The sequence below is a fragment of the Physcomitrium patens genome, chromosome 9, assembly GCF_059467195.1.
Source record: "Physcomitrium patens ecotype Gransden chromosome 9, ASM5946719v1, whole genome shotgun sequence".
NCBI lineage: Eukaryota > Viridiplantae > Streptophyta > Bryopsida > Funariales > Funariaceae > Physcomitrium > Physcomitrium patens.
The window spans coordinates 11,497,125-11,514,942 of record NC_143418.1 but is presented as its reverse complement, the minus strand read 5'-3'; the positions used below and the strand labels follow the sequence as shown (position 1 = coordinate 11,514,942).

At 37.4% G+C, this 17,818-nt stretch overlaps 2 protein-coding genes across 4 annotated transcripts; both read left to right on the top strand.

The window, feature by feature from the left end:
- Positions 1-3,903: 3,903 nt before the first annotated feature.
- LOC112286974 (uncharacterized) lies at positions 3,904-9,265 on the top strand. The gene is made up of 10 exons (XM_024529495.3): positions 3,904-4,470; positions 5,096-5,404; positions 5,519-5,647; positions 5,854-5,961; positions 6,131-6,240; positions 6,563-6,977; positions 7,371-7,709; positions 8,081-8,244; positions 8,421-8,515; positions 8,703-9,265. The coding sequence occupies exons 1-10, from the start codon at positions 4,365-4,367 to the stop codon at positions 9,121-9,123; spliced, it is 2,196 nt and encodes a 731-aa protein (XP_024385263.1). The 5' UTR covers positions 3,904-4,364; the 3' UTR covers positions 9,124-9,265.
- A 6,250-nt stretch (positions 9,266-15,515) lies between these two features.
- LOC112286224 (uncharacterized) lies at positions 15,516-17,524 on the top strand. 3 transcript variants are annotated; one of them, XM_024527916.3, is made up of 3 exons: positions 15,516-15,702; positions 16,045-16,077; positions 16,286-17,524. In XM_024527916.3, the coding sequence occupies exon 3, from the start codon at positions 16,366-16,368 to the stop codon at positions 16,909-16,911; it is 546 nt and encodes a 181-aa protein (XP_024383684.1). In that variant the 5' UTR covers positions 15,516-15,702; positions 16,045-16,077; positions 16,286-16,365; the 3' UTR covers positions 16,912-17,524. The 3 variants fall into 3 exon arrangements, with proteins under 3 accessions (XP_024383684.1, XP_024383681.1, XP_024383682.1); XM_024527913.3 differs by having other exon boundaries at positions 16,045-16,104; XM_024527914.3 differs by lacking the exon at positions 16,045-16,077.
- The last annotated feature ends 294 nt before the right edge of the window (positions 17,525-17,818 follow it).

The following is a 17,818-nucleotide window of genomic DNA, read 5'->3' as shown; positions in this document are numbered from 1 at the left end:
GATCAACTAAGAATGTGAACTGAGCCTAGAATCATACATGGTTTTTCAAAGGTTTTGGGAATGATAGTCATGCATTGGAGTTGGTGATTTCTTAGTGAAGGTAGCCAATCCATTCTTGACCACCCCTCATTTCTGCCTTACAGGGTGGTGTATTTCCAATCAACTTAATATGATAATAGTTTTGACACCTTATGGTTTCATGTCACTTAATTCACATTTTGCTTCAACTCTGATGCGCCATTGGGTAATTCCATGCCAACTCAAAAAAATTGTTGGGAAATCAAACATTCTCAATTTTGGAATCAACCACTAGTGAGAATTAGGTTGGCTCAAATCTTAGATTTGTGTCAAATACAATCTTGAACTAAACAAATAATAGTAATTTTGTTTTTAGGCAAAATGATGTGAAAACATCTAATATCCTCTTAATTTCTATTTCCCTATATTGGGACTTTTTTTGATTTTTCACACATGTACTGCAAATATGCTAAAATGCTTAAGTTGCCGAAAATGGGTCAGCTATCTTAATGTTCTTATTCTAATATTGAGAACACCAATAATTTTTTAAAAAACTATATATATATATATATATATATATATAAATCAAAAACATCAAAATTTGTACTAAGCAGTGACACAATAAAATGATTTTCATTGTTACGGATTAAAGATCTTTAATGCGTAACAATGGCATTAAATGATTCTAAAGGTAACATTGTTCTGAATATAAATATAATGCATTCAATACATTATCTATTTTTTCAAAATCATTTCATTTGTAACATGTAAATATATTAATTGAATACAGACTTTTGGAGGTTATATTTGTTTTTACATATTACAAAGACATTGAGTTACAAATAAAAACAAAAAATCACATAGCTGAATTCCATATATTCTAATTCAAGTTAAATGAATAAGCACATAAACATAGTACATGCTTAAATTATAAAATTAATATAAGTATTATTTTATATTTTTAAAACATATTATAAAGAAATTTCTTAATAATTTCCCACGTAAAAAAATTAATAATTAAATTTTTATTCTATGTTTTCTCTTGTATTATTTTAATATATATACATATATGTTATTCAAAGAAATTTATTTTAACATAATTTGTATCTATTTTTAAATGAAATTAAACTATGATCTTTAAAATATTATAATTAAAAATCCAAGTTTAATTAAGTAAAATATATTGTAGTATTAAGCATAAAAACAAAAATATAAAACATAATTAGTCTAAGTCTTTTCATTGATTTTATCATAGGATATTTATTAGGATTGTTGTATTTAAATACAAGATTATTTACATTTTTATAGTGTTTCTATTTAATTATTTTTTCACATAAAAATATGTGCATAATTATATATATATATATATATATATATATATACTACTATAATTTATATAGTTCATTTTCCAAATAAAAAATAATTTATTTGTACCACCAATATAAAGTGTTTGTCAACCATACATGCAATAAAAGCAACCATATGGCTGTATAATTAATTCAAACATTTTAAGTTTTTAAAAAATAATATTTTGGATTTTTTCAATACTAAGTGTAATATTTTCTTTTTTTCTTTTTTTTCCTTTTTCTGTTAAATTTTACATTCTATGCTTGTATTATACAAAATAAAACTCAATATGAGTTTTAATGTGAGAGTATTGAAAAATGGATACATTGATTTGATATTTTGTAAGATTTGAGACACGCTGGTAGATATTTGGCTTAAAGGACTAATTTTTGAGAAAGAAAGAAAGAAAGAAAGAAAGAACGTAAAAAATAACAAAAAATAAAAAATAGGGAGAGAAGAAGATGAGGAAAACTGAACTGAAAAATAAAAAATTAAGTCTATTATGTTATCATGTAGGAACATCAAAAACAATTTTACACACTTATGCAATTCCTATTAAAAATTATAAAATTATTTATGTAAACATTTTATATTGTGTTATGATTAAAATTTGAAGCTCTTAAATCGGCAAGTAATTAAATGGTTGCAGCAATCTACTAACAAGATAATTACCATATAATTTAACAAGACATGTGTCTACATGTCAATTAAACCTTACTAATTGTATTACTTCTTTGCCTCTATTTATTAAAAACTCCATGTTGTAAGTCTAAAAACTTGTATTACAAAAATATAAAGTAGTTAATTTAACTCTTACTTGGTTAATTTGAGCGTTTTTATATGTTTCAAAATACATCAAATGTGTATACATTGTTACATGATTTCAATTTTAATTGAATATAGCATGCAAATATATGTTTTATATAAATTAAGATAAGAAGAGAATATTGTGTAATTTTAATTTAAAATAAAAAATACTGTATTTATATATATATATATCAACATAAAAATTATATGTTGCTTTTGGAATATTTAAATAATAATACTTTTAAAAATGAACAAAATTGTAATTTTTTTATTCTTGTTGCTTATATTTAAAAATGAATAAATAAAACTTATTAATAACAAAATAATGGCTGATGCAAGATTTTATTTTATTTTATTGATTCATTCTATATATTTTCAAAGATGCAAATTATCTAATTTATTTATGCAAGACATTGCTACAATTTATGTAGTATAAAATATACATTCTTTTAATCAAAACAGAGTAAAAATGTCATCTTTTATCATTTTTTTTCCATTGGTTTTTTTATAAATAAAGATATAAATGATAACACAAGGGTGTCCAAATAACAATTAATGTCAAGTTCAAACTATATATCTTTGTACAATCTTTTGAACATGTGAATCCTTACACTTTTGATGGACACACAAAACATCCAAATCAATTGACATCAAATTCAAACCATGCATCTTGGTACATTAAGTCACACATCCAAACTTTTACAATCTCAGCACATGCATTAAACACACAAATCAATCCATGTCAAATCCAAACTCTGTATCCATGTACATTGCATCATGCATCCTATCCCTTACAATTTTGACACATGCAGGAAGTGCCTACAAACCAAATGATAAAACAAAGTAAAATACAAATAAACCCACATTTCCATCAATTAAAAACCTTTTCTACTAACATCTGCACACAGAAAATAATTTACTTTTCCTTCAAAAACAATGACAAAAACTACAGAAGGGCCAATGTAGCCACACTCAAAACAACAAGATTTATGGAATCAGATTGGAAAAAAAAATAAACAAACAAACAAACAAACAGTGAAGATGAAATTGGGCAGGAAAGGGGATGATGTTTCTCAAGAGAGGAGAAAATAAAAAAATAAAAAATTGAAGTATAAATATAACCAACCTGGTGCTATTATGGTGAAGCGCTCGGATGCTTCCAGCGGGGCCCCTTCACCGGGTGTAGCCTGCTGGTGGGCACCGGTGCCCGCAGGGGACCAGGGCAGGGCGATCGATGATGCCGCCTGCCCCGCGCAACGCCGACGCCATGATATGCTTCCAAACAGCCGGAATCTCTACGGCGAAGCACTTCGGAGATCGTTGTGATGGAACAGTAACGAATCCAACAAGACGGATAAAAGGAAGAAGGAGACGAAGAAGCAGAAGAAGCAAAGGAGGAAGAAGACGACGATCTAGAAGTAGTAGAGGAAGCTTGTAATCTGGTGCTTTTCGCGGAGGAGACGCTGGGAAGAAGGGCGACTATGGTGGGGAGAAAGCTGGATGCGTCGATCCCGCGAAACCCCAAATTTAGAGAAATCCAGCGATTTAGTTGACTTGAGAAAAGGTGAAGAAGGAGAGGGGTGAAGTGTAGGAACTGGGGCCATGATTTACGACGGAATCATGGATGGGGTGAGATCCGAGGGAGGTGAGATACATTAACCTCGCTAAAGGGTCGGAGGGAGGCAGAGAGGGAGGGAGTGAGTGAGGAGGGTGAGGTGATTGATGCCTCGTGATGCCGCCGTGGGCGGTGATGTGGGAGGGAGGTGGGTTCAACGAGGTTTTTTCTAGACAGACACAGCCAGAAATGAATGAGAGGAGGTATGCGGAGCAGCAGGGGGATGATGGAGACGAGGGAGGAGGAGGCGGCATCGAGAAGGGGAAGAAAACAGTCAGACATTGTATCCCGAGGAAGCTGTGCAGCGGTGGCATGTGAGGGAGGTACACCTTCGCTCGCATTGGCACCATGAACCCCTTGCTTCCCATGCTCCTCCCCAAGCTGTTGTGTGCGTTGGGTGTTGCCGAAGAAGAAGCCGGCTTGCTGCTTCTGGTGTGCGTCTCGCATAGCTATGGTCGAACAGCAGCAAAGGGTGATAGGTTGTGGTGGGATGTGATGCTCAAGGCTGAGAGGGCGGGATTACGGTGTGGGTTTCTTTAACCACTCACCACTCCCCCAGGATAGGCGCACAAAGGTTATGAAACGGAGCGCGGGGGGGATCGCTCCGTTCCAAGGGTGTCATCCGCTGGGCGCTGCTGGGTGCTGCTTGGCCTTCGTCCTTCTGTTCTCGCTGCTTTGCTCCGGTAATGGATCGCCATCCTTATGACTCATTGTGTGAGGGATTGGCTGTTGCTGCAGAATTGGTCGAATTGCAGCGAGTTTTATTTTTATATTTATTTTTTGCTGTGAATGTGATCTCAAGTCCGCAGGTAACAGAGCTTTCGCTAGTGGACGATTTGTTGGTTTGAATGCCGTCTTACAAAAAATCGTTACAAACATGTCATTTGCAAGTTTCACACTTGTAGGGTTTATGTGATGATTGGTATTTCTCGTTGTTCAAAAGAATGAAATTTTTGGTCGATGATTGGTGATCACGCTACTTTTCTCGGTGAATCGTCAATGTGCTAATGCAGTAAAGAGGTTTGGAGCATCATGTCGAGGGCTTGTGAGTCAAAGATACTTTTCACTGTGGATAATTTTTCTTAACACTTTTTTTCACATTTTTCTAAGTACCTCATTCCTAATGAGGGCTCATTGCACTGTAATCGTGATTGACGCATAAAGGGCTTTGGGTATTGGACTGATCGAATCTCGCTGTTGCGTGTGATATGGAGTTCGTTGAATTTGCAACGTGGGTGCCTATTTAATGTTTGGATCGCACTAGTGTTACAAAAGCATTTTCTGATACTATATTTTGGTGGTTTGCAGTTTGCTATGCTAACCAGCCCGTAAGGTCATTGTTACCATACGAGGATCGGAAGAATGTGACTCTGACAGCAGATAATGTTTGCTTGAAGGATATCGTCGAGGAAAAGCAAACTGTGTATTACAACCTCGATAGTTCAGAGTGTTTTAAGGACCCCTTCTTTGGTTACAAATACTTAGAGGTAGAGGCACGAATATACCAGCAGTGTGATGACAGCCATGAGTGGTCTGTGCTTGTGAATACCGAAGGAGAGCTTGTTCCGATTGAAGAGGCACGAGCTTCGGAGGGAAAAACTTTTGTTAACTTCATAGGTATAGCCATCCCTGCATTCGAGTTTAGTGCTTTTCTTAGAGGTTCTGCTAGACATCGATTAACTCTTACCTGAAACGGCGTGTGCTCATTTGATTTTCGTGCATCTATTTCAGATGCGGAGCATCATCGATTTTACGGACATTTGGACGTACCTCTAGATGGAAATGCTTCGCAACCTTGGGTTGCAGGTTTTTACAGTAGCTGTGGTCCTGTACTATACACTTTGAAGGCTTGGTGCTCAGGTATGATCCCAACCATTTTGAAATGTTGGGGTCTGAATGGAGCTTATTTTTCTCGTGGAAGATATGTCAGCTTTCTTGAAAACTGCAGAAACTCGGGTTTTTGGCTTTGATGAGACTTGAGAAAACTTTTTGGGACTTAAAAGATCAATATTTGGACTGGTCGATACAAGTGGTGGAGCTGATGTAGTTGTTGGATTTTGATGCAGCGAATAAAGGTTGCGACATAAACTGCAGTGACCCTGACAGCGGGCCGTGTGTAAGCGTCGACAATTGTCGATGCACTAAGAGCGACGATGATGAAAAATGTGAAATAGGTTGATCATCGAACTCTAATTGAATGTGAGGAATTTCTCAGTAGGATACTTTCATGCATCTGTCAGACTTATGTAGGTTCTTTCCGAAATTTTTCATGTCTTTACATTACAAGGTACTTATTGGATCTCATAGCGGACGGTATCTGATGTGCATATCTGTTTCCTGCAGAAGTGGAGGATTTGCCAGATGAGGAGGATTGGGTATCAAGACATGGGTTGGCTCAGACTCACAATAGCGGTTCGTTACGATATGGGACATGGAGATACTTTCGATTCAAGGTAGAGATGTTATTTCATACTCAGTGTAATAGTCCGTAAGACCACTTGAGGAATGCAAGGATATTATTGATACGATTAGCCAGGCGTTGCTTTTCAGTATATTTGTGACTCCTCTTTTTTTAGACCCACGGACGTTGGCTCATCAGTTAGTACGCCTAGCTTAGACACGACTTGAATGAAAGGATTGCTGAATATAATGTTAAAATTGCGCCATTTGTTTTTTAGTGCGATAGGACTGTATTGTTAGGACTTGCAGTTGAGAGGCAGCAAGGCCATCATTATTGTTATGTTCTTGATGTGGAAACATGATTGTCATTTGCAGGCTTCCAATAATGCAACTCGTATACTGGTAGAAATGCAGAGAGCATATGGCGATTTGATTTTGTTTGTTAATCATGAAGATAGTGATGATGATGATGCTGATGAAGCTGAGGTATCAGCTGATTCACTGCCGAAGGAGCAGGATGCATTAAAATATGCAGACCTTCCAAGCTTTCAAAATCGACTCAGCCATCACCATGTTTTTGTAAATGGCTCTGGAAACTTCTACATTGGGGTATATAACGCAGATCAGTGTGTGGAAGAAGATGCAACCTTCAATCTGACCATCACTATTGCTACTCCAGATGACCCATTAAGTTTATGCCCCTTGAACTGTTCATATCCTCAGGGACAGTGCGTGAGCGACAATACTTGCAGCTGTGAACCTGGTTATGGTGGAATGTACTGTGCAGGATGTGAGTGCCAGAATACTTTTTAAAAACATATCAGAATGCTTTTTTTATTACTCTTTGTTTTGTTTTGTTTGTTTGTTTTTTTCATGAAAAGTAGGCTTGTCAATTTTACTATACATTTCCCTCTTTTTATGTTAGTTGGATGGTGCTTTATTTTTATCCGTCTACGGTTGCCATGGTCTCCCAAACTGCGCTTGCGATGGTCCCATCTCAATAATTCACGACATTCTTTGAAGAGTAGAGCCTTTAAGTCAAACTATGTCGATATAGTGAAAGACATTTTGGGTTGGGTTTATGGTTGTCTGCTTACCGAAGCTAAATATACTGTTCTTTTCAAATTTCTGATCGTGAGTGTTTCGCCTTCTCTGACTTTTGCATATATTGTTTAAACTGTAGCAATTCGGCAAGCTGCTGCACGTCGACCATACAGTGGCCAGCTTCAACCTGGAGAATGGGCTTACATTAACATGACGGTTAATCAGCTTACAGACAACGAGGATATATTGGTCCAATTCAGCTCCTCAACAGGACACCCTATTCTACTGGCCCAGAAAGATCGTTTTCCAACGCTCAAAGACTTTAGTTTGAAATTCTCAAATTCTACTCTAGGTGCCACGCCTTCTGATACTTATCACATAAGTAAAAGCTCTCTGAACAGTGGAGAACTGCTCCTTGGTGTATTTAATATCGATTATTCGTATAGAGGAATATCTGATTTTCAAATCGTGGTATCAGGTGAGTATCTCGTGCGGAAGCAAAGACACTGTTAACGTCACTATATCACCTCGTATGAGTCAGGCTATTTAGTATGTTTTTTTGTACTGTTCCAACTGTTAACATCTTCTTTGCTAGTTGTTAATCCTTGGGCATGGCAAGTAAATACTCCTGCCTTTGTGGTAGTTTTCAAGTTTGTAGTGGCATGCTCATATGTTAGTGTCTCTATTGGTAAGAGCCCTTGAACTAGTTCAAATGCTAGTGTCAGAATACTATATCGAATTCTGGAGAAACCCTTTAAATGGACCATTTATTGGTTTGTTGAAACATTTGCAGCTGAAAATTATAGTCTGACTTTCTTTTTGAATTGTGATTTTGCTGTGCTCCCTTAGGTGCGCGGGAAGGTCTAAGTATATGGGTAATCATCCTCGTGGCTCTTGGATGTTCAATATTTTTACTCACATTGATAGCAACTGTCCGAAGCCTCATGCACAGGGGACAAGCTGAAGTGCCTGAATCATGGGGTCTAGATTTTGAGGCTGTACCTCAGGACGTGGTATGCTAACTCTTGAATGCCCACATGGATTAGGGTTCTTACTTTTAAGATCATGAAATGATGTTTTTAATTGTGGTTTAAAAAATAAATCGAGGGTACGTCCCAAAACTGGTTTGATTTTATGTTCCGACTCTGATCTAGGACTTCAGCTGAGCGCATCTAGTGAAATGTGACAGGAAATGGTGCAAATGCGAACTAAGAATAGAATAACGGTGAGCACATTGCCATTGCTGGCATACCACCAAGGAATGCTCCCCAAGGAGGATGCTGGGTACGTTCCATGTGTTAAACTTCAGCTTCATATCGTCTCGTGTAATAGCATGCAACTTCCATTCTTCCTTAAAACTTTTGTCATGTGGGCATTTGTGCAAGAGAAGAGGTATGAAGTTCTAGTTGTTTTGTTTTGTGAAAACTTATTTATTTTCTGTGGGTTTGTGGTGTTATGAATGTGATGTCAGGTGCTCGATATGTCTAAACAGCTACGACATAGCCGAGATTGTGTGCAGGCTTCCTGGCTGTAAGCACATCTTTCACTTAAAATGTCTGGAGGAATGGTTTCAAACCGACGACAGCTGCCCCTTGTGCCGGGTACCGCTGGCGAAACAGGCTAAGGAACTATCCGCTTCAGAGGCACTTGCACCACAGTCAAGTCCATCATTATCTGAACCAAGCAGTTCCTCAACTTGGATGCCAGGGTTGGCGTTGGACCAGCCATCTCCATTTTGTAGTTGTGAAGTAGGAGACATTAAATCAGCACCTAGAGTAGGTAAGGATGATGGACTGCTTCCTGCTGAAGGCGAGTCTCTTAGTAGTTTAGGAAGCACTTTCTCTAATTCGGAAGGGAGTGATTCTGAATCTCCTCTACAAAGGCAACATTAGGGAGATTCGTCCAGCCAGGCAGCGTGTATTGTATCATCAAAAAATTTGCTCCCTTTGCGCGTTACACTGGCAATCGAACAAGAAATACCTTAAATGTAATTTTCATGACATTGTGTCATAAGTAACAGTTTATGAGCACTTATATGTTGAGCAAACTTCACTTTCAATGACAATGCTGATCTTGATCATCTCTGGAAGAAACGTTAACACTTACAGGGCTTCAGCAAGAGTGGGTTGCTTCTACGGACTAAACATGTTGCTTTACGAGAGGATACGTTCGCTGCCGTACTGCACAGACAATTACTGAACAAAATTAATATCAATGACTTATTTTGTAATTTCATGCCACACCCCAGTGTTTCCTGGTTTACCAATTTTTGGAATTGGTGTCGCCTGAGAGCATGTAATAAGGTGTGAATGTTAATTTTTTACAGTGCCACAACTTTTACAAATTATATACTCTTCAACATCGTGAGTCTACTTGGTTGCCTGCGAAATTATGTTTCTTCTTTTTCTTGTAGGGCTAAGTTAAGCATGTCCGAATGGATATGAACGCTAACTACAAGGCTTTCAGCAAGATTTGGCAACAATGGAATTGTAATCTAGACTAGTTGCAGGTGGGATCGTTCCCAGTATCTCTCCGACTCTAAAGTATTCCTTTGATGCTTTCCCCACAGATCACATCAGTCATGGAAAAGCTGATGGAACATAAGGTGGTAGTCGTCTTCTTCGTTTGAAAAGCTGAGACAAGATGCAGACTCTCAGAAGTTCGTAAAACTACTACGCCTGGGATTCCCTTCTTCGAAATTTGGACTCAAAGCCACTGCATGGAAGAGCTTTCCAAGCAGTATTGGACCGGGTCTTCGACAATGTCATGGTGGACTTCGATTTTGACAAAAGCCCTGCACTTTCGGTGATCTGTGTAAGAACTCATGGAGAGAGCCACGTCTGAAGACTCTCTCGAAGGTTGCAAATTCTAACTCTTATCATTATAGCTATGTTTCACAACTGACTTAATTATAGCAATTGCTCACATTTGCGAAGTCATTAGAAATGGCTTCTATTAGTACGTTCGGCTGATCTCAATTGTGTGCTTGTGCAGTCTAGAGAGTGAGTTAGTTTTAAGGAAGTGATGAAAAGTCGAAGGCTAGTGGAAGGGATTGGGTGTCCAGTTCTGCTTGCAGTTCCGGGATCTCATAAATTACTCGAAACTTGCAAGTAAACTGACGACAGCTGTAACTGGCTCCCACAAGTTTGTGCCGACAAATCTGGTTCCTTTTGAATGGCCCGTCTCTGTGCCAGTTGTTTATCAAGAAAGTGTAAAAAGCTTCGTACACTGATTGTTTGGAATGACGACACATTTGTGATGGTGAATTTGCTGCTTCCAAGAATAGCTTGCAAATTAGGTAAACCTCTATTTCAGCTTGTCTCCATTTGGTAGCTTTCGTTCTTCAAGTATCTCATCTGTTTCTCCCAAGTCCAAGTAGTATGTCATGCTAGTGTGCGTGTTCCTAGTGCTTCGACATGCCAACTCTCTGCTGGGGGAAAATGTGAGGGTTTCACAGAATCTTGCAAACTACTGTTCAGTTATTATATGTGTCAGATTGTTATGCTTTTGTTCTCAGTAAGTTTTGTAATTGTACACTTTTATTCGAAAAAACAGTCTCGGAAGCTTAATATTCCGTTGAACCATGTTTTGACTTTTCTTATCTCTCCATCATTTTGAGGTTTCCTATTTTTATTTTAAAAATCTGGTTGCCAATTTATCAGTCTTCAAACCATGTTGAAAAATTTCTTTTTGCCAACTTTTGTTATTTGGCATACTTTAGTATATTTTAATAATAGATTTTTTTACAAAAATTAAAAATAAAATTATATTTATACCTATGATTGATGCATCTATTTTCTTATTATCTACTATTTATATTTTATTTCATAAATGTTATGTGCAAGCAGCACAACTCATCTCAATTGTGCTACCATTTGTTATCTCTCATGCTAATTTTTGGTCTTTTTTGATCCCACAAAGACAATGTGTTTGTATCATTTTTTTTTTTGTCTTAGATTCAAACATTGCAAACAATAATTTATTGACGAAGCCTTAATTGCTTGAGGTTAACACAGACAATAACTCTGTCAATTGCAAAAGTCTTTTTGGGTACATATGTATGATCCATTGCACTTTTCTACAACTTCACTGTAACAAGCAGCAAATCTCAACAAAGCAATTAATGCACTGATGCTTAATGCTTGTTAGTAATTAGCACTCAAAGATTGAGAGGATAAAATTGCTTGATAATTATTAAACTCAATAAAATACTCTAAACAGTGATAAATCCTTGCAATCCTTTTACACTCTGCAATCTCACTACTATGTTATGTCTCTATTTCAATCTCTCTTTCTTTCTTACTAACAAAGAAAACACTTAAATGATAAAATTTAATTCTTTTCATTTATTAATTATGAAAATATATATTATAAATTTACAACCTATAAACAACATCTATCCTAGTATATATTCTAAAGTAAGCAAGAAATATTAGTTAAGGGATATAGATTGACCAAGATACAATGTAGCATTTAAGCATGATTGAGTGTGTGATGACACTCCAAATACTTTTTCTTGACTTTGAAACTGCAAAACCTTACAAATGTGCCTTTTTAGTATGCAAAAGTCTTTTATTTTAAAGTCCACTTAAATTTTTAAAAACCTTGTATAATTATCATCTACCAATGTTATAATTTCCATCTACCAAGGTTATAATTAAGCAATTATATATATAGAGAGAGAGGGAGGGAGAGAGAGTGTGTGTGTGTATGTATGTGTGGTGTGTATGTGATTGGTAGAGTTTTTAAGAATAAATTATAATTTTTTAAAAATAAATAAATAATAACACAATTTTTTTACTTATAGACCTAAATACATGTGTCTTAAAGACACTTTGTATTTAGAGACATGGTGAGAGATTTCAACATTTAAATATTGTGATTTGTTGAAACCAAGAAATCTCCTTGATTTAGCTTAATACTTGAAAAAATAAGTCCAAAGGCCTAAAAGTATGTCTTTATGTATTCACTAATGTACAAAATAATCAATAAATTATAAAATATGTCTATTTTCATCTTTGATATATATATATATATATATATATATATATAATTTCTAGGTATACATCCCATTTTTACTATGTAGGTACACCTCCACATATACACAATAAAACTTTTAGTTATATTAAAAAGTTTCATAAGAAATATATATTAGAAGATTCTTCAAATAAAACTAATAAGATTTTAAAATTGAATGCAAGAACTACATAAAATATATTATGAATTTTTTAAAAATTCATTCAATATAAAATATTAAACAAAAGCCATAAGCCATTCTTCATAACTCTTTCAATAGAAATTTACTCTAGAACGTTTTAGTACATACAAGAGTTTTACTATGTGTATGCAAGAGTATCTCACACAAGGGTGTATGTGCATTAAAAAAGAAAAGTCCACCTAATGGTTCTCTATTGATTTTATGTTTTTTTTTTCTAACAACCCTAACTAACAACCATGGTGTAGTAACATGAATTGGAAAAGAAGGCAAGGACCTCTTGGGCAAGCAATAGCTACAAGCTTATGACCTCCTCACAAGATACCAACAAATTAACAACACTTTAATATACTTGTTATTAAGTGGAAAAATGTATGTATATATATATATATGTATGTAGGCATTTATTTATTTGTTGAACCCATTATCAAAATCAATCTGATTGGCTTACTCAGCACACGGCAAAACAAATACTTGCAACAAAACGTCCAGCAGTAGGAGCTTTTTCTGCCCACGTGTCACAATACATGCACCCGTGGCAAGCGGATTACGGCACGACCCCCACGTCTACGTCACCCTCCCACGACTTTACAGCCACGTCAGCTGTCCAGTCACCTCTATGTCTCCATACAGGGCTTGATTCCGGCTCACCGTTTGCGGCCGCGTTTGTGTCAGTCCCGTTGAATGCACCTCTCGTCATAGAATATCCAAATCACTGCGGATGCGAATGGTGGAAATTCCACCTAAATCGGTGTTGGCAACGAACCACCTCGTCAATGTCTCACACCCACCGGAGAAGATTTAAGAGGCACGCCCTACCTACTTGTATTCGGTGATCAACCCAAATGTTTTTGCTATGTTGGGATACTCAGAATTGAATGTCGCAAGGCTCTAATCACGAGGCTCGTCATGGAGAATGTGGGAAATCTCTTGCAGGCGTCTTCGTTGCCTGCGATTTTAGACACAGAGGGAGTGGGCGATCACGCTTCGGAAGGAGAATCCCTTGACCAAGTTCATGCGAGGATTGATCGATTTTTAGCATTGCCGCGGTGCAAATTTGTGTGTTTCCCGATGCCGGGCTTTAGATTAGGCGGCTTCGCGGTGGAGATGATGCGGAGGTCGCCCCCTTCATAGCTGCATGTGGGAAAAGAACTCCGTACTGATGGTTGAGAAAATGGAGTTTTATTCCATTGGACAAATGAAGGAAGGTGTTCAGTAATGAAGATTATTCTCAATCTTCTTCTTCTGTTTAAGAAATTCTGCACAAATATTAAACCATAATTACTGGTAAATTTACAACGTTTTATAATCCCAATGTGTAGAATATATATATATATATATATATATGTATTTGCACAGAAGGATACATGTGTTTATGTTGGTCACAATTATTGAAATTGTTGAAATTTAGATATGATTCTAAAGCACAATGTATATGTATATACATATATATAGGGAATTGTTAATGTGACCCAAGTATTTACGAAATCAACCCACTCGTCCTAACCATCATCAGAAAATTCTCACCTACCAAATTGGCATTGGTCAAAAATCAATGAAAAAATGATTGGATCCTGAACAAATGATGATGGGTGGGTCGATTTAGTAAATGCTTGAATCACTTTACCAATAAACACTTAATCCCTATATATATATTATTGGTTAAACTTAAAATGCTATGAATGCACCTTTATTTTATGGCCAAACAAGTTACTTTCCTTTGTCAAACAGTTAAAGAATGGATTTAAAATAATTGATTGTAGATGATAACAAAGAAAGATACTTAATTCAAAATTGTAACATTGAAGGATCTAAAAAAATTGGAATTTTCCAAAAAAAACTATATATTACATCAAAACACCAAAGTTACTTACATACAAATATAAAAGATCGAAGAAAATTTATGATACGAGTGATCAGTATATATATGACTGTCATAAAGCCCAAAAATAAAAACAATAAAATAAAGCTAAAACTAAAATAAATGCAATGTTTTTATAGAAGAACATTTGTAGAGTTTTATTGTCATCTGTCAACAACAGAAAAACAGTGATATTTACCCGAGTATCAAGATAAAATATGAAAGTAGGAGACATATGAAACTAGCTTATTAAATGTTGCTAAACATGTTGGCACAAAATACTCATTATTTATATATATATATATATATATATAAACCATTAGAATTAAAATTAAAATAGTTGCAAAAGTGTTTGATCGGATTGTTCTCTTTAAGAGCAACCAGGTGTCAAAGGATTGCAATCAGATGAAATATATTTCAAGTATCAAGATGTCATACTTTCCAATTAGTTCAATTATTGTGTGTATGTATGTACATATGTATATATTTATTCTGAAACTTACTGCTTCAATTAGTCCAACGTAATAGGTGTTAAAATATCATATTTTGGCAATAAATTGCATTACAGCCAATGGTCAACCCACAATAAATAAACCCATGACTTTATCATGTGGGGTGACCTTAACTTCACATACAAATCTAAACAGAAACCTACAAAACATATTATGACAATGTGAAATTTGTTGAATTACAGTAGCACGTATCTGTACGTGTACAAATAAAACAATTTCACTTATTTATATATACACACACACACATCTTTCTCATTACTCAATATTATTATTATTATTATTATTTACACATTCTACGTCATCGGTGCAAGTCTCAACTCATCTTTCACATTCCCCAAAATCACCGAGAAGGAATTTCCACGCACATATTTTTTTTTTTCCCGCAACCCTTCGCCATTCAAATCGCTTCGTCGCGGAGATTTCAAGGGCGCAAAATAACATAACCCTAATCCACAGTCGGGGTCGCTGCGAAGTGGATAGAATCATGGCCCTACTGATCACGGCTCTGTCCTCCGCACTGACGGACTCATCGGGGATCGCGAAGCGGATGGAGCAGCGAGGACGAAGCAGGAGGGAGCTCCAGATCTGCGGATGGAGAATAATTTAAAATTATACATTTACGTGCGTTGTCCATCACTTCTGCAGGCAGTGGCATAATAATCCCCCCTCCCCTCTTGCAGGGCGCCGATGGCACTGGCTCTCTCGCCGCAGTGTTCGTCTGTTTCCCCCTTCCATTCGACCTGGCTTCGCATTCTGCGCTGGTGGCTCTAGAACTGTGTTTCCATACATCTGTGTCGGAGTTCTATAGTCCGAATCTGTTGTCTTCTGCCTGAGTTTGGGGTTCGCCACGCCGGAGTTGCTGTAGCATTGGACGAATTGACAGGTGCGCTCTGGAGTCACGCTTTATTATCTGTTGTTGCTGAGCTGCAGTGTGGGGTCGTCGGTTGTGTGTACTTGCAAAGAGCATTGATTCGTTTGGTGGGATAGTCAGGCGTTGTCTTTCATCGATTCGTTCTACATGATGTCGAATTCTTTCGGATAGATGCTGTGTTGTCTTTTCCCTTGCGTGTCTTCGTCGTGTGGCTAGAACAGAAGTCACGGGCTCGTCACCTTGGAAAAGAAAATAGTTCAGAGCTGTGTTTTCTCGCCTATCTTGCTTTTTAGGGGTTGCGTTGGTCGCAATATGAGAGTTCGAGTTGAAGTTGGTTGAATGATTACAATGCAGGGTTGCGACGAAGACGTTTGCAGCGTGCTTGAGGTTTAGAGCCATCTACTATCACTCCAGGTTGTTATCTATAGGAATGTGTGAGTGTTTGGGTATTCCATTGTGAGCGGACGTGGTTAAAACTGCGTTTGAGGTCCCCTGGGATGTTCTGTGAATTGTTAGTGTTGAGAAGTCTTTTTGAGGAGGTTACTTAGCATCTGCGGAAGCACGCTGATAAGGTTTCTGTATTGGAATGATTCAGAGGACAACGCATCCAGGGGAATAGTGTCGTCGACTTTCCAGTAGCAATACTTAATCCAGTCAATATTCTGGGTTCTTACCATGGGGAAAGGGAGGGGATTTGGAGGCATGCGATCGACGTCAATGGACGGCAGCTATGGAAGGATTAAGCGTGGTAAAGATCTCTGTAGTATCAGCGAACTTCGTGCCACTGAGGTACCTTGCTCAAATTTTGGGTACGAGCGAGTGAGCAAGAAGTCTCTTGATCGTAGGTTGAGCTTTTCGTGGAGCAGGAAATCCTCAAAGAATAATTTCGATACATCTAGAGTCGGAGACGCTGTAATCGAATCCCAGTCAGCAGCTTCTTCGTGTACAGTTGCAACAGAAAGTGGCTCAAATCAGGAGCCAAGAAGGAAGAGTCTGTTCGGCATCAGAAATTTCATGGTCGGTATTCTAGACTCTTACAAAAAGATAATGCAGTCCGCCGAGGACTCCAACGTGCGATTCTCCGATCTTTATCCAAGGAATGCTATGATGGCTCCTGTCACTCCTGCCACACGCAGCAGCAGCATAAAGTATGTGTCTCCCTCGCCTGGCGTTGGCCGACATTCATTCGTTACCGTGGAGGAAGCGTTTCGTGAGAGATAGCAAGTTTTCAACAACAGCGACATTGATCGCTTCCGATGTTCTCTGTCGAACATCTTTTTGTACCGCGATTTTGAACACGGGCAGTCAAGGTCTTCAGATTATTGCGCAATTGGATAATCCACGATGTGGCGCTGGATATGAGTCCTATTTGGAAGAAATTCGTGGTTGCAAAGCTCTGCGACCAATCCAGAGGCGAACCCGTCAGACTCTTTACATTAGTGTTGGGGTTGAAATACCTGTTCAATTCTGTTTGTTTCATAATTGTCGGCTTGTTGGGTCTAGGAGAAACCTCCCTCGAAAAACTACTCCAGTGAATTGATGGGACATGTCTTGTAAGTCGAGGTGTAGAATAGCTTTGCAGTAAGTTATACTGATGCCAGAAACAACTACGTCGACAGTCTCGTCTTGTTGCTCAAACGGATGGGACGCGAGGCATGTCTTGAAAATACCTGGACGATTTGTCCATAAACATTGTAAGCTGAGCGAGGTGACAGCCGATAGGTAAACCTATTTGCGACTTGATCTGTGTGGTCCCTTTTCACACATTGTGTTGGCCCCCAGCTATCGAATTTGAAAACATTATTCTGATGGAATTCTCAACATCATTCAACAACCAACTTGCACTCACCTTGTAGATTATCCCTAGTGAATCATCTCAAGTAGGGGTCTCATTGCAGCTGTATCCAGGTTGACATTTGTAAATGATTATCTCTCCAGTGTTCACATAAAAATCTTGAGTAACGCTGCAACACAAGCTTGTGGAGCTCACCTAAAATACAATCAGAATGTGAAAACGCACTGTGGTCAATAATCTGCAATATTCAGTATCTTATGTAGTATCTCACAACAGCAAATGCACTCTTCAACATCATTTGATGAAGACCTGTCACTACAATTCGCCTCCCAT

What these genes read in the sequence shown, in the direction of transcription:
- LOC112286974 (XM_024529495.3), top strand. Translation starts at nt 4,365, where the DNA reads ATGAAACGGAGCGCGGGGGGGATCGCTCCGTTCCAAGGGTGTCATCCG. An exon ending in GGAGATACTTTCGATTCAAG is followed by an intron (nt 6,241 to 6,562) that starts GTAGAGATGTTA and finishes TGTCATTTGCAG; the next exon opens with GCTTCCAATAATGCAACTCG. An exon ending in CTCCCCAAGGAGGATGCTGG is followed by an intron (nt 8,516 to 8,702) that starts GTACGTTCCATG and finishes ATGTGATGTCAG; the next exon opens with GTGCTCGATATGTCTAAACA.
- LOC112286224 (XM_024527914.3), top strand. Translation starts at nt 16,366, where the DNA reads ATGGGGAAAGGGAGGGGATTTGGAGGCATGCGATCGACGTCAATGGAC.